The sequence below is a fragment of the Phaenicophaeus curvirostris genome, chromosome 1, assembly GCF_032191515.1.
Source record: "Phaenicophaeus curvirostris isolate KB17595 chromosome 1, BPBGC_Pcur_1.0, whole genome shotgun sequence".
NCBI lineage: Eukaryota > Metazoa > Chordata > Aves > Cuculiformes > Cuculidae > Phaenicophaeus > Phaenicophaeus curvirostris.
Genome location: NC_091392.1, coordinates 140,306,213 through 140,319,634, shown reverse-complemented (window position 1 = coordinate 140,319,634; position 13,422 = coordinate 140,306,213). Strand labels below are relative to the sequence as shown.

The 13,422-nt window shown below is 39.2% G+C and overlaps 1 protein-coding gene across 2 annotated transcripts in view; it reads right to left on the bottom strand.

The window, feature by feature from the left end:
• The window catches only part of ATP10A (ATPase phospholipid transporting 10A (putative)), a 115,229-nt gene that overhangs the window by 14,228 nt on the left and 87,579 nt on the right, over positions 1-13,422 (bottom strand). For both annotated transcript variants that reach the window (XM_069876232.1, XM_069876223.1), the window contains exons 10-14: positions 11,895-12,456; positions 5,761-5,864; positions 5,475-5,601; positions 2,842-3,026; positions 1,207-1,528 (exon numbers count right to left, since the gene is read on the bottom strand). In XM_069876232.1, coding sequence (XP_069732333.1) covers positions 1,207-1,528; positions 2,842-3,026; positions 5,475-5,601; positions 5,761-5,864; positions 11,895-12,456 — 1,300 coding nt within the window. The remainder of the gene's footprint in view (positions 1-1,206; positions 1,529-2,841; positions 3,027-5,474; positions 5,602-5,760; positions 5,865-11,894; positions 12,457-13,422) is intronic.

Genomic DNA, 13,422 nt, shown 5'->3' with positions numbered 1-13,422 from the left:
ATTGCAAGACGCTTAGTTTTTAACTTCAATGGCTGAGGCGTGCATTCACATGCCACTCCAGTTTCCCTGCTGTTGGCATATAGAAGAGCTCACCTGACAAAGATGATGTCTTTGTGACTGTGTGACAACCCTGAGGTAGGTCATGTTGGTTAAAAGGGAAGATGTACACAGCTAGGCTATTACGGCAGAGCAGGGCTTAGATTCAACTCACAGCCTCAAAATGTTCAGAAAGAATGAAAACAGAAGCTTTCCAGACTCCTCTAGTATTTTTAAGCATTCTGGGTAATTCAAGTTTACCAGCCAGATGTTTTTTACAACATATGCAAATGATTATGTCCACAGTCAGTAAGCTAACGATATAAATTCAGTATGAGGGAGGCATGAGGATTATTATAATTAGCACACATTTGGTGATGTGGATGTTACAGAAGTCTGGCAATTATTATATGTACTTCGGATTTCTCATAGGTAGTTCTAACCCACACGTGTTCCTGCTATGATTTTCCAAGATGGGTAGATGAAAGCTCATGTGTTTGTGACAATATATGCTGCAATCACACCTTCTAGTGTAACACGAACCTAGACTTGAGATACGGGAAGAAGAGTTGGTTGACTTTTCTTATATAAAAATCATGGAATCACGGAAGATGCTGCCAGATTTAAAACAGGGTGACTTACAAAATCTTCTCTTCGCCAGCTGAGTGATTAGCTGTGAAGAAGTGTAAGCACTGGCATGAAGCCAGTCATAAATCCATTCTCTAAACAGACCAGGCATATCCTATGCTGCATAGCTGAATTGGGATGAAAAATGCAGAACCTTGAGATTTAACATAACTGGATGAAACACCACTAAGCACGATTTTGACTGTGTAATACAGGGTTTGCAAAATGTTGTTCTTCACAGCACCAGCTAACCCAATGCTTCACAGCTGCGTTGGGACATGCAAAAAGAATCATAGCATAACTGGGTCCTGACCACCTAACCTCTGTAGGAAGAAAGCCCAAACACTACTCCAGAGTCCTATCTTAGTTTTGAATAAATACATTAGAGTAAATATATTAGAGGAATCTGACAGGATTTCAGACAAAACTGGAAGTTGATTTGAGTTGTGAGGCAGTTGGAAGGGTCCTATTGCAAGTCAAAAAATCAAAATTCTGAAGGCATATTATACATCAAGGCGGGGTAGTTTAAGTTAAGATATTTACCTATCGCCAAGGTCATTGCTTTGAGTTTGTCTCTGACTAGTTTCACTACCATGCTCTTTTGGATTGGCGTAGAGCGACAACACAGTACTGAACGGCATTGCTTGGCTAGTGCAAGAAATTTATCTTCTAGTGTAGGTTCCAGGGCATAAGCTAGAGTTCTTCCATCAATCACTAGGCCCAAGCTGGAAAGCACAGAGGAAGAGGGTGGATAGAGAGGGGTGAATCCAACAGTCATGTTTCCAGTAGCTTCATCTATTGGGTTGTTTGAAAATTTAGACTCTACGCATTGCAGACACTGTTCCAGCAAGACAGCACATGTCTCCTGAAAAAAAAATTCAAAATAGATATACTTGAGAGAAAAGAACATGTATTCAAAAGTTTGTGTTTGCTGTATATTTGAGCATAAGGAATACGGAGAATGTGTTTTATCTGCTGCACTGTTAAAGCTTTAATTTCTAATAATCTTCTATTCTATTCTAAACACACTTATTTCTAGCAGAAGATATGACAGCAATGAGGACTGAGAAGGCTTAAAATCTAATTCCTCTTTAACATGCAGTATTGTATGCTAAACTAATTTCTTTCCGCTCCTTCTCCGAATAACAGTTCTGGGAAATGATTTAATCAGCATCAGTATCAAGTTAAGTATCATGATGAACACCATGTATACGCCTACAACTCAGATCAAATAGTTATGCATTGTTAAAGGACAATTAAAGGTTATTTAAGCTGAATTCTCTCTCCTAGTCATTCTCAGCTAGAAGATGTTATTGAGAATATAGGAATATTTAAAATTAAATGCTATTGGTCTTACAGTGAAGTATGACAAAAAAGGAAGATCATGGAAAGTCAATTTACCAGTTCAGTTGATACTTTCAAGAATGGAAAATGCTGTTATCTTTTCTTCCTTTCTGAAAGAAATCAGAGCTGGATACTGCTGGCCTACCTCTCCTCTGCTGATCTGAAGTCCAATTTTATCACCCCATTAAAGGATTATAGCACTATCAGTCTGGTTCCTTGTATGTTAGACCATATCAGTAAACTCTTTGTGAGTGTCTGCTTGCAACAAGTTGAGCACAGGAAAGAGCAGCAATTCAGAAGAATTAGAAAAGGTCTGTTAGGAAGCAAGGTATTACACTGTAGATGTGGTTTTCTGACTTTCAGTACTAGCATCAAAATTTAAGTATTGCTTCTATTTCCAGAGAAAAAGCCACCTGAGAAAACATGAATGACTGAGTTATCCGAGTACATTTCAGTGGTTTAAAATAAAGAACAAATTCTCAATAACTTATCGTTTGTTTTCTTCCTCAGCATGTTTAATAAAAGATTGCTTCTGGAGACCCACCAGTGCCAATAAGCAAAACTAGGATGCTACTATGGCATATTTTCAGTCATGGTGGAGCCCACTATGCATTTATGTCTTCAGTAAATTTATGATACATCACATTATGACTTAAAAGCATGATTCACTGAAAAGTATTCAAAGACATGTCCTACCTGAAAATTACAGATGAAGCAGGAAAAGAAGGAAAAAAAAAGAGAGAAAGGGGAAAAAGCCATCAAACTTTTAATTTTAGAATTTGAAAATAAAGCAAAGCTAGTTCACAAGTAAACTTGTGTATTCAATCTGCTTACTGGGGATTCAGCATTCAAAGTGATGATTTCTTCATCGTGATCTAATAGCTTGCAGGCATATGCAATATTAACAGCTGTTTCTTGCTTGTCTCCAGTAAGAACCCAAATCTGCAACCCAGCTTTGCGTAAGTTGGCAATGGTTTCCGGAACACCATCCTGTAAACGATCTTCAATGCCAGTTGCACCTAAGCAGATAAAAAAGGCAAAATATTCCATATTAAATGAACACAGTTCACTTAAAATTTGAAGTCTGGATTTTTCAAAAGGAACCAGCAGTCATTTGGGGAAAAATAGCTGAACTACCAATAGTTGCAAGATTTGAGCAGTTTTTTGAGGGATATCAGGAGAGAGGAGCTGGTGAAGGGGCTGGAGAACAAGTCTTACGAGGAGCAGCTGAGGGAACTGGGGTTGTTTAGCCTGGAGAAGAGGAGGCTGAGGGGAGACCTTATCACTATCTACAACTACCTGAAAGGAGGTTGTAGAGGGGTGGGTGTTGGTCTCTTCACCCATGTGATAGGTGATTGGACAAGAGGGAATGGCCTCAAGCTGCACCAGGGGAGGGTCAGATTGGACATTAGGAAAAATTTCTTCACCTAAAGGGTTATCAAGCACTGAAACGGGCTGCCCAGGTAGGTGACTGAGTCACCATCCCTGGAGGTATTTAAAAGATGGGTAGATGAAGTGCTTAGGTATATGATTGAGTAGCGGTCAGGTACAGTTGGACTTCATGCTCTCAAAGGTCTTTTGCAACCTAGTGATTCTATGATCCGAACATTGCTAGAGAAGAGATGTTGCTTCTAGGAGATTGTTTCAGTTCTTAAGGATCTTAACTGCCTTTCCTCAACTAGAAAAGCCTGGGCCACTAGAGATTTCTCCCATTTGAAGGGATATGGCAGCAGAACTACAGCTTGACAACAGCACATTAGGCTGCAGACATAAACCTTTTCCTGCCTTGATGCTGCTCTTTGCTCTTGCAGAAAGACACTGGTTGCCAAATGAGATCTAGCAAAGAAAACAAATCATAAATCTCTTGGTCATCATGTGAAAGTAAAATGTGTCTTTTCCATGATTTCAGTGTATCTTCCTACCTGTTTATAAGAGACTTGAGTATCTTTTCTATGCTTTCATAAATCAATTGACAGAGACAAAATTTTCAAATGCTGTAACAAAAGCTGCTCAGGACCAAGTTCAGTGTCACCACTGACACATCAGTGCACCACTGAGTTTCAGAGAGGCTTCAATGTGAGGAAATTTAAGCCCTTCTTACTAGAGAATGAGGAGGTGACAGATATGTAAGTTACCTGGAATAACAGGAAATGCAAAGTAAACTTTTCTCAGCTGTCTATTATTCCTATGGTTGTTCTTTGTGAAAAACCCCAACATTTTAGCAATATTAAGTCCACCCAAATCCTGAGCATCACTCACATAGGTGGAAACACATTCTTAGGGTAACATCAGGAAAGCTATTACTAGTCAAACAGTGTTCAAAGAAAAAAATGTTTCTTTTCCAGACTCATTTTTTTATTCCCATGACCTAATCATAAGTGATCATTGCAAGATAAAATCCATAGTCTGAGGTTCTGAGTGAATGACTGAACAGGTAGTTTACTTCAGAGTTATTTGTCTGGCAGTTCAATTTCACTTTTTTTTCCCAGAGTGCAGCCAGAATCAACAGTCACCACCATGGTGGGATCTTCCTGATTAATGTGGTCCAAATTAGCTACCTCATGCTCCCCATAAAGTAAGAGGGGAGAAACAAACACTTCACTACCATGATTCATCTAATCCTAAAACAGGTAGCTAAGACAGACAAATGAACTGCACTTTCTTTTTCTGTCTCTCCACTGGTTATATCGGGAGTCTTAGAGATCTGTAGTAGATACATCAGAAATTGGGTGAGGTGGATCTTATCTCCCAGAGACAGGTATGCGGGCAATTAGTGGCAGTTGCTATTTCCAACTGTGTTATGGCTGCCCCAGTTTCTCTGCCAGAGAAAGCAGCTGGACAGTTGGAGTAATATATACATTTTAGAATCTCAGGTCTTTCAGCATCTCAACTCAGCAGAGGAAGAGTATGACTTAGTTCTTGGAATCTATTTTACATACACTATTTAACTGCATCATTATGGGATACTGCAGTCCCCTCACAGAATACACAGGCCCTGAGCACATGTGCTGAACCGGATGCATATGAGATTTGACGTCTTTCTCAAATGCAGTTTATGAGCTTTGCTTTATGAGTGTTTCTGGTGCCCCTGGAGTCATGGAAGTCTCTGACATGTTGAAGCGGCACTGAGCTAACAAAATGCTGCAGACAGATTGGGCCAAGTCCTCCTCCTGTTTAAAGCAGCAGTTCCCATTTATGATATTGTGTTAAATTCATTGCTTGCTGCTATTACTCCATTCATTTCACTAGTGATAAAATGATGGCAGGAGCAAGGCAAGCAGGATATGTCTGTTATGTTAATTACATCCCATTCCTTTGTGGTGTTGCACATGACAGCCACGACAAAGTCCAAAAGAAGCCAATTTCTGTACTGTCAAAAACCATTTAAGGGAAAGAACGGATTTCATAGCCAAGCTTTCAGAATTTTTAACACGTTTTAATTTCATGTCCAGCTCTCATTTCATTACCTAGCAGATGCAGATTCTTCTCTATCCGCAGTGCTGACTGAAACAGAAGTTCTTCACGATTTTCAATAGAGGATTCTGCTTCTAAATGACTTTTTAACCAACAGGCATACTCTTCCTTGCTGAGAACCTATTAAAAAGAGCATGCGAGGTGATGCAGACACATTCATACTTTAGTGAATAAAATGAAAAAGAAGTTATGAATCAAGAACAATAAATTAATAAATGCCTTCAGTAACGTTTGTCAAGAGTCTCCTTAAAAGCAAACCAAGACTCTACATTTACTCACTCTTTTTGCAATACAGAGGGTCCGCAGCCCGTCTACAGCATACAGATTAAGGTAATTCTGGGTTTTGCTTTGGATTTTTTTTTGATGTTTGCCCCGGGGGTCATCTGCCAGATAAGAACATGAAAAGAAATTAGTCATTGAAAAATAACAGCAGCTGAATGGCCTCAGAGAATAAAAGCTTGTCTACAGCACTCACTGTACCTACTGGCACTTCATAACTGATACTTTTAAAGAGCTGCTGATGTCACCTGGGGAACTCAAGTAAAACCTTTAACTTGAAAAGAAAGAAAAAATCTTATCTTTTTGTTCTATCTTTTTTGTCTTCTTTCACCAAAAGTAATTTTGAATGCATGTTAGAAAGACCTTATTTTCCTTAAGCACATTCTTGGCCTGAATAAGAAATCATGATTATTTTCACAGCAAACAATAACATCAGAAAGAGAAGCATGCTTTCAAATACACTACTATCAAATGTTTCTCCACATCTTATCACGTGCAGAAAGATGACACTTATTTAAAAATAGTACTTAGTTTTCCATCGAGGTTAATATCTCAATAGAGACAGAAACAGTGCTGTGGTTTGTATATCTAATTGTACAAAGGTACATCCGTTACTGCTGCACTAATACTACCTATTATGCCTGAGTCAATGCAAGAAATTCTGGGTATGACTCATTTAGAAGAGAATTTAGAGTTGTGCAGATCTCACAGGTAGCTTCCACCTTGAATGCAGCAGCACAACTTCCACTTAGCATTGCTCTTCACCTAAAGCCATGTGTAAGAACTCAAAATCAGGACCAACCATCTGTTCCTCTTCTCTCTTTATCTGGGATTGGTTCAATGTGCTCACACTGTGATCAAAACCAATAATGAATATGATGGTAACACATTTTGTTCCATTTCATTACCTGAAATGATGTCTTTAAATGTTAAAAACAGGTGATATGTATGTTTTTCATTGTTTAGGATCAAGACAGGTTCATGTACAATGTACTGTAGTAGCAATATTAAATATGAATTGCAGGGTTAGTACTAAAGTAAATGTTCAAGCTGGCATATTTTTAGATTGGAACCACTGAGTGGCAATGACTGGTACCTTATGGCAGGTTTTCTACTCCCTGATGTAATTTTTTTTCTTCTGAAGTCTACATGTTTGTTTTGGGGTGTAGAATCATTTCAGGATTACAATATCGTAAGTGGAGCTGCTCCTCAATACCATATTTGTGTTACTCGTACTTGCACAATAACCAGTCACAGAGTCAAGTGAACACCACTCATCATGAGGAGTGTGGCCCTTGAAGAGGGCTATTACATCTGATCTCAGTTCACTTTTGGATGTGCTTACCTACCTCAACTGACCACAGTGAGAACCTACAGGCATTATACTCTTATATAGAATCATAGAATCACTAGGTTGCAAAAGACCTTTGAGAACACCAAGTCCAATCGTATCTGTCTACTATTAAACCATATCCCTAAGCACTCCATCTACCCATCTTTTAAATACCTCCAGGGATGGTGACTCAGTCACCTACCTGGGCAGCCCATTTCAGCGCTTGATAACCCTTTAGGTGAAAAAATTTTTCCTAATGTCCAATCTGACCCTCCCCTGGTGCAGCTTGAGGCCATTCCCTCTTGTCCAATCACCTATCACATGGGTGAAGAGACCAACACCCACCCCTCTACAACCTCCTTTCAGGTAGTTGTAGATAGTGACAAGGTCTCCCCTCAGCCTCCTCTTCTCCAGGCTAAACAACCCCAGTTCCCTCAGCTGCTCCTCGTAAGACTTGCTCTACAGGCCCTTCACCAGCTTCATTGCTCTTCTCTGGACACACTCCAGGATCTCAGTGTCTTTCTGGTAGTGAGGGGCCCAGAAGTGAACACAATACTCAAGGTGCAGCATCACCAGTGCAGAATACAGGGGAGGAATCACTCCCCTGGACCTGCTGGCCACACCGTTTCTGATACAAGCCAAGACGCCATTGACCTTCTTGGCCACCTGGGCACACTGCTGGCTCATGTTCAGCTGGCTGTCAAGCAGCACCTCCAGGTTCTTCTCTGCCTGGCAGCTTTCCAGCCACTTTTCCCCAAGCCTGTAGCACTGCATAGGTTTGTTGTGTCAAAACACTTAATACAGGTACCTTAATTAGATGACACAAATATCTTACTGTTTATATATTTTTGGTGCCCATTTTCCCAGTGTGCATTCATACCTAATTTGATCTTGCTATGTTTGACCAGGTACACACATGGCTATTGGTCTGTCTATAAACTTACAGAGCATTCAGCCCTTTCATATCTTTATAGCAACACAGCATTGAACTGGGCATTCAGAGGCTCCAGCACAAACATGTACAAGTATTGATGTTGTAGGAAGGCAGAAGCTAAAAGCTTAGAAACTCAATATTCTGGTTTTTGCTCCCATTATCTCAACCATGTATCCGCACATTTTACTTATTGTATAGCTGTTTCCACACCTTTAAAGATTGTCCTATCCTCTCGAGGTCTGTAAAGCTGAGTGTACATACACAGCTGTTCCTAAAGGACTGCATAAATCTGTGATATTTCAAACATTCTTTCTATTTAGTTCTATCTCCCATTAAGGTCATGTGTGAATACCAGTAGGAACCTGTCTGTCTGTCCATCCATTAATGCTACCTATGCTGTCACTATAGAATTTCTCAAAGACCCATTGCAGATGTGTTATTCCAGAAGAATATCCCTACAAATATTGTTTGCAAATGGAAAGCACCTTCTTATGCTATAGCTTGTAGCTGCAACACACACACACACAATTAGGTTCCTTTGGGAGCTACTAAACCAGCTCACAACTAGATTCGGCTGCAATATAAAGTGGAACTATGCATATACTAAAATAGCAACTTAACACAGTTTTCTTTAGCTTTTTTTTTCTGTTTGTGCATGATAATATTTTTTTGGCATGTGACGTGGCTGTGTAATAGAAGGAATTTTTTTCTGGGAAAAGTACTGCGGCAAACCGTCTTGTAGCCTTCCTGTATTAATGAGTCAGCTTTTTTAATCGTAGAAGAACAAAGTAGGCAAGCACTCTTCTTAATTTATTGTAACACACTACTGTTCTACATAGAAGTGCCATATTTCTTGTATATCCTCCACAAAACTGTCTTATGGGAGCAGCTGTTTCAGTCACTCACTGATTTCAAATGGTGCAAACTCAAATAGGTGCTTAAACACTCCAAACATTGTTCTTATCACTTCAGGTGTTGTTAATCACTTCAGATCTCAGTACCATGGGCACTAATGCAGTGATCACAATGTCAAACGCTTATACCACCTTTGATGAACAAAGGTAGTAGCTTTCTACAAGTACAGATGCACACACCATTTCCCATGCAAATTCTCAATTCCAGTGTGGAAGATTGCCTCTCCCCCTTCCACTAGCATTTAATGACAGTTAAACTCCTTCTAGCTCTTCATATGCCTCATCAGTCTTATCCTCAGATTCACCTTGTGCTCTGAAGTTAAAAGGAAGGAAGGGATCTCTTGCAGACAAAACCACTCGTGGGGATTCCTTTTAGCTTGTATGCAGTGTGTATGCTGAGCAGTGTGACCACATGCTCTATGGAAGTGGAAACCAGCAAAGAATGACAGAGCGCTAGTGGTTTTCTCCTTGCTTCATTTCCTCCCATAATCATAAGCTGTAGAAAGCCAGCCCAGTCACTGTTTTCTCAATGACTTATGTCCACAGTCCCTGTGCAAGGTGGTTATTGACTCAAACAGTAACTTTCTTATTTATGAACGTGGTGACTCTTCAGATAAAGTAAAAAGCAACACACTTCTGAATCGTTTCAAGGCTTTTGGAAATATCTGTATGCTATAAGAAAACATCAGGATTCACAGTCTCAATTAGATACACAGGCAGAACAAATGGAATCAATTCAGAAGCAGTTTTGAAGCTTAAGGTGATTTCTGATTTTTCTATAAAACACAACTGAAGCTACAAGATAATACACATGCTTCTGGCTATTCCTCGTGTCATATTTTAAAATGCTCTTCCTCTGAAACAAACAAGAACTTTGTCTGACAGGATGCAGTCATGCAACGTGGTTAGAACTGGGTAGACCAGGGACATGGTGTTGCCGTGGTCTTTCAGTCTATGAGCACATGTACCACAAAGTCTCAAGATGCACACTTGACCAGTGTACAGTTTACATGTCCCTAAGGCACTAAGATAACAAAGAGTGAGCACTGGGATTGTCTGTCATGTTGATTCACTTATTGGTCAATTCTTTGAAATGATAAATGCCTGAATTCTCATAACATTATATCTCTCACACTCATGTTCCACAATCATCAGAGAACAAAGTGAAACCACAGACAGATCCCACAATATAAAGAAGAGCCACACCATAAATTTTCTGAGGCTCCCTTTACCTGGGGAATACCTCCCTGTAACAGGAAAAACATACTGTTCCCTTAGGAACTGACAACATATCCACTGACATCAGGATACTGCAGACAGAAACTGTTAATTCAGTTTCAGGAGTGAAGCTGCTCAAGAGAAATGTCAAATGTTTTTCAGAAAGACCTGCTGAAATGTACAGTATTACTGAAGCCAGCAGTGGCTTCGAGGGCTAGAAAACAAGGGAAAATGCTTATGAAGTTCTAGTGGTGGCATTTTACATTGCTTGCAAAAAAGGCACAATTTCAGAGCTACATTCAATTTGCTTGCCCGTAAAGATGGTGGAATTGCTGTATTTACCCAGCTACAGTTAGAAACTGGCCTTGTTGATTTTACCCAGGTCCCAGGTGGGTCCTAGATCTGCCTGAAATTTGCCTGAAAATTCCTTCATTCCTTGAGTCTGCTATGAATGGACACAGCAGCTGCAACATTGTCTGTTATATGGGGACAAAATATATGAGACTTGGCATAAAATAAGTTTCTTTCCTTTTTAATGCTTAGTTCTTATTCTGGGAACTCATTTCCAAATATTACTTTCAAAGTATGTTACTATAATACAACTCTTCTGTTAGTACTTTGGAGGGAAACAAGTTTCCACAGATGCCCTGTGTACCTTATGTGATATCAGATCTTTACTAGAAAATTATCCATGAATACTTTGTTGTTAGTTAAGAACATGTTGTTCTTAATTTTTTTGGCTCAGCTATGATTTATATGGCTGTAAATAGAAAACTAATGCCAACATTTTTCTGTGTTTCATTAAACTAAAATTACACAGTGTAAGCCTTTCACAACTGTTTACTCCAACTGATGTCAAAGTAACCACAAAGTCAATGCATTAGTGAAACATGGGAAGTGCCTCTAGCACTTTCAAGCTCTGTCGATTCATTTTGGGGAAATCTTTAAACACTGGATTGAATTCAGTGTTGAAAATACAGTAAATTAGATGGAAACTGATTCTTGCAAACTAAAACCCGTGTGTGTCTTCTAATTTCTGAAAGCTTGCAGGGTTCTTCTTGAATCCAGCTGTTACAACTAGCAACTACTTAAAGTTGTCCCTGTTTCATACAACATCTGTGTGTTGGAGAAATTCTCCATGCTTTAGGGAAGTACTCCATGTTCACAGCTACATGTCCACTCCCTGCCACTCAACTCCATATTTCAAGCCAAGATTTCTTCTCTGACCATCATCTCTCCTTCTTTTCACAGTGCCCTTTAGTGTCATGGTCAAACCAACATATATGCACTGATTTATGCAAACATATTGCAACAGAATGGATGTAAAGATTCACTAAGGAAACATACAGGGGAGCTGCAATAGGAAGCACTTGGATTTAATATAAAACACTCAAGGAGTCAAACGCTGCCAGGTTTTCCTGAAGAAATGTAAATTGCTTTGGCAGAGTTTCAAGAAAGTCTTTCAAAATAAAATTTTCTAGTAGAAGATCTTGCACAGAAATTAATTTCACTCATTTTTGTAAGGTAAGGAACCAGTAAATTGTCACGGAAAATTAGCTATAATAGCAAAGTATTATAAGAGAAGAGAGACCGCTGCCATTCTACCATTCCCTATATTCACAACCAAAGCAGGCAGGTCTACTTGCTGGAGAAAGCAATAAGACATGATGAGTTGTTCAGCAGTAAACAAGAACCACCTCCCTCCCATTCCCACAAAGGTAAGTAAGAGGTGTACCTGAAGAGCAGGGTAGAAGAAGATCCATAATAACTGCATCTGCTCCTTTAGTGTAAACATTTATTTCATCTGTGAGAGGATGTCTGACGACTACTGACATCCTCTTCCTGATGGAATCAAAGCCCAATGTATGTAATACTTCAAAGCTTAATGTTCCCAGGTGAGGTAGCTCCACTGATACCTGGTCAGACAGCCTTCCAACCAGAGAACAGTTATACGCCCTTGCTGCATAGACAAGAGCAGCTTCATCTGGACTCTCTGCTTCATAACGGAGTTCTCCTTCTTCAGGTCCACACCCCACAGCTGTCCGGCCTTGCTGGGAGCTGTAGCCATTGTTATTCATCTGTGCAGAGTATGCCAGCTTCTCTTCCAGTTTTAATAAAGTGCTATCCGTAGATGTACAAGAAAGCACACTTAAACCAAATCTGTGCATTGATTTGCTTGTAGCTAGACTAGAAGAACTGCTGCTGTTAGATCCAGAGGTCAAACGACTTGGAGTGAATCTTCGTATGAAGTCTTCAATGGTTTTTACCGGAGATTTTAGTTCAAATCGATCTCTAACCTTGAGAAGTAAAAGCCAAGGCAATGAACAAAAAATGAAGAAAATCAGTACAACAATTCCAACATAGAGATTCAGTCTACGCACCTTCAGCTAAAGTGGAGAATGTCTCTAAGAACAAAATGTAATGGCACTTGTATTCTGAGAAAAGGAAGAAACATGGACAAAACTGACATTATACAAAAAAAATTGTATAATTTCATAATTCTGCCTTTGTGTGAAAGCACGTATGTTTGCATTAAAACAATTTTTTATTTCTTTCACCTCCTGAGATGTGACTAATGGATAGACTACCAGTGTCGCACCACCACCAGCACTGCATAATAAAATCTACTATTAGTAGGAAACATTGGCATTCTATGTGCATATTCAGTGAAGATAGTGAAAAAACGCAGTTAATGGAAGAGTTTTCTACTGCAAAGTGTGGTATCACAAAGTTTTATGAGACTATACCAATGTCGATAACATTTTCAACAGGAACATATTGAGATAAATAATTTCCACTGTCTTTTAGCATAGCAGCATTTGCTTCAGTTTTAGCACTTAAATCTTTTTGCAGGTACAATGTTATTAATAGCAATAGCATATTCATAGTAATATGTATTACATTATTGTATAACACTGTAGCATTCCTGAAACAGCAGAAACTGAGCATCTTCCAAATGTTTCCCTGGCACAAACCCACATCATTTTGCATACGAGTTCACTTTTTATTCCAATCTGGAACAGAAACAAACCTCAGAATTTTCTTTAGAACAAAAATTCCAGCTGCTGGCTAGCTTTAATACTACATTCTTCTACATTTTTGTCTTACAGACCATTTTGGGATTGTGTTTTTGAAATTCTCATTCATCAATGATAGTGGTTTAAGCCAATTTGAGCAGTAATAATCATTATTTCTCATAATGAGCTTAAGATGCATCTTTTACATAATTTGAAAGTTTTAAGTGATGTTTTTCAAATGTATTC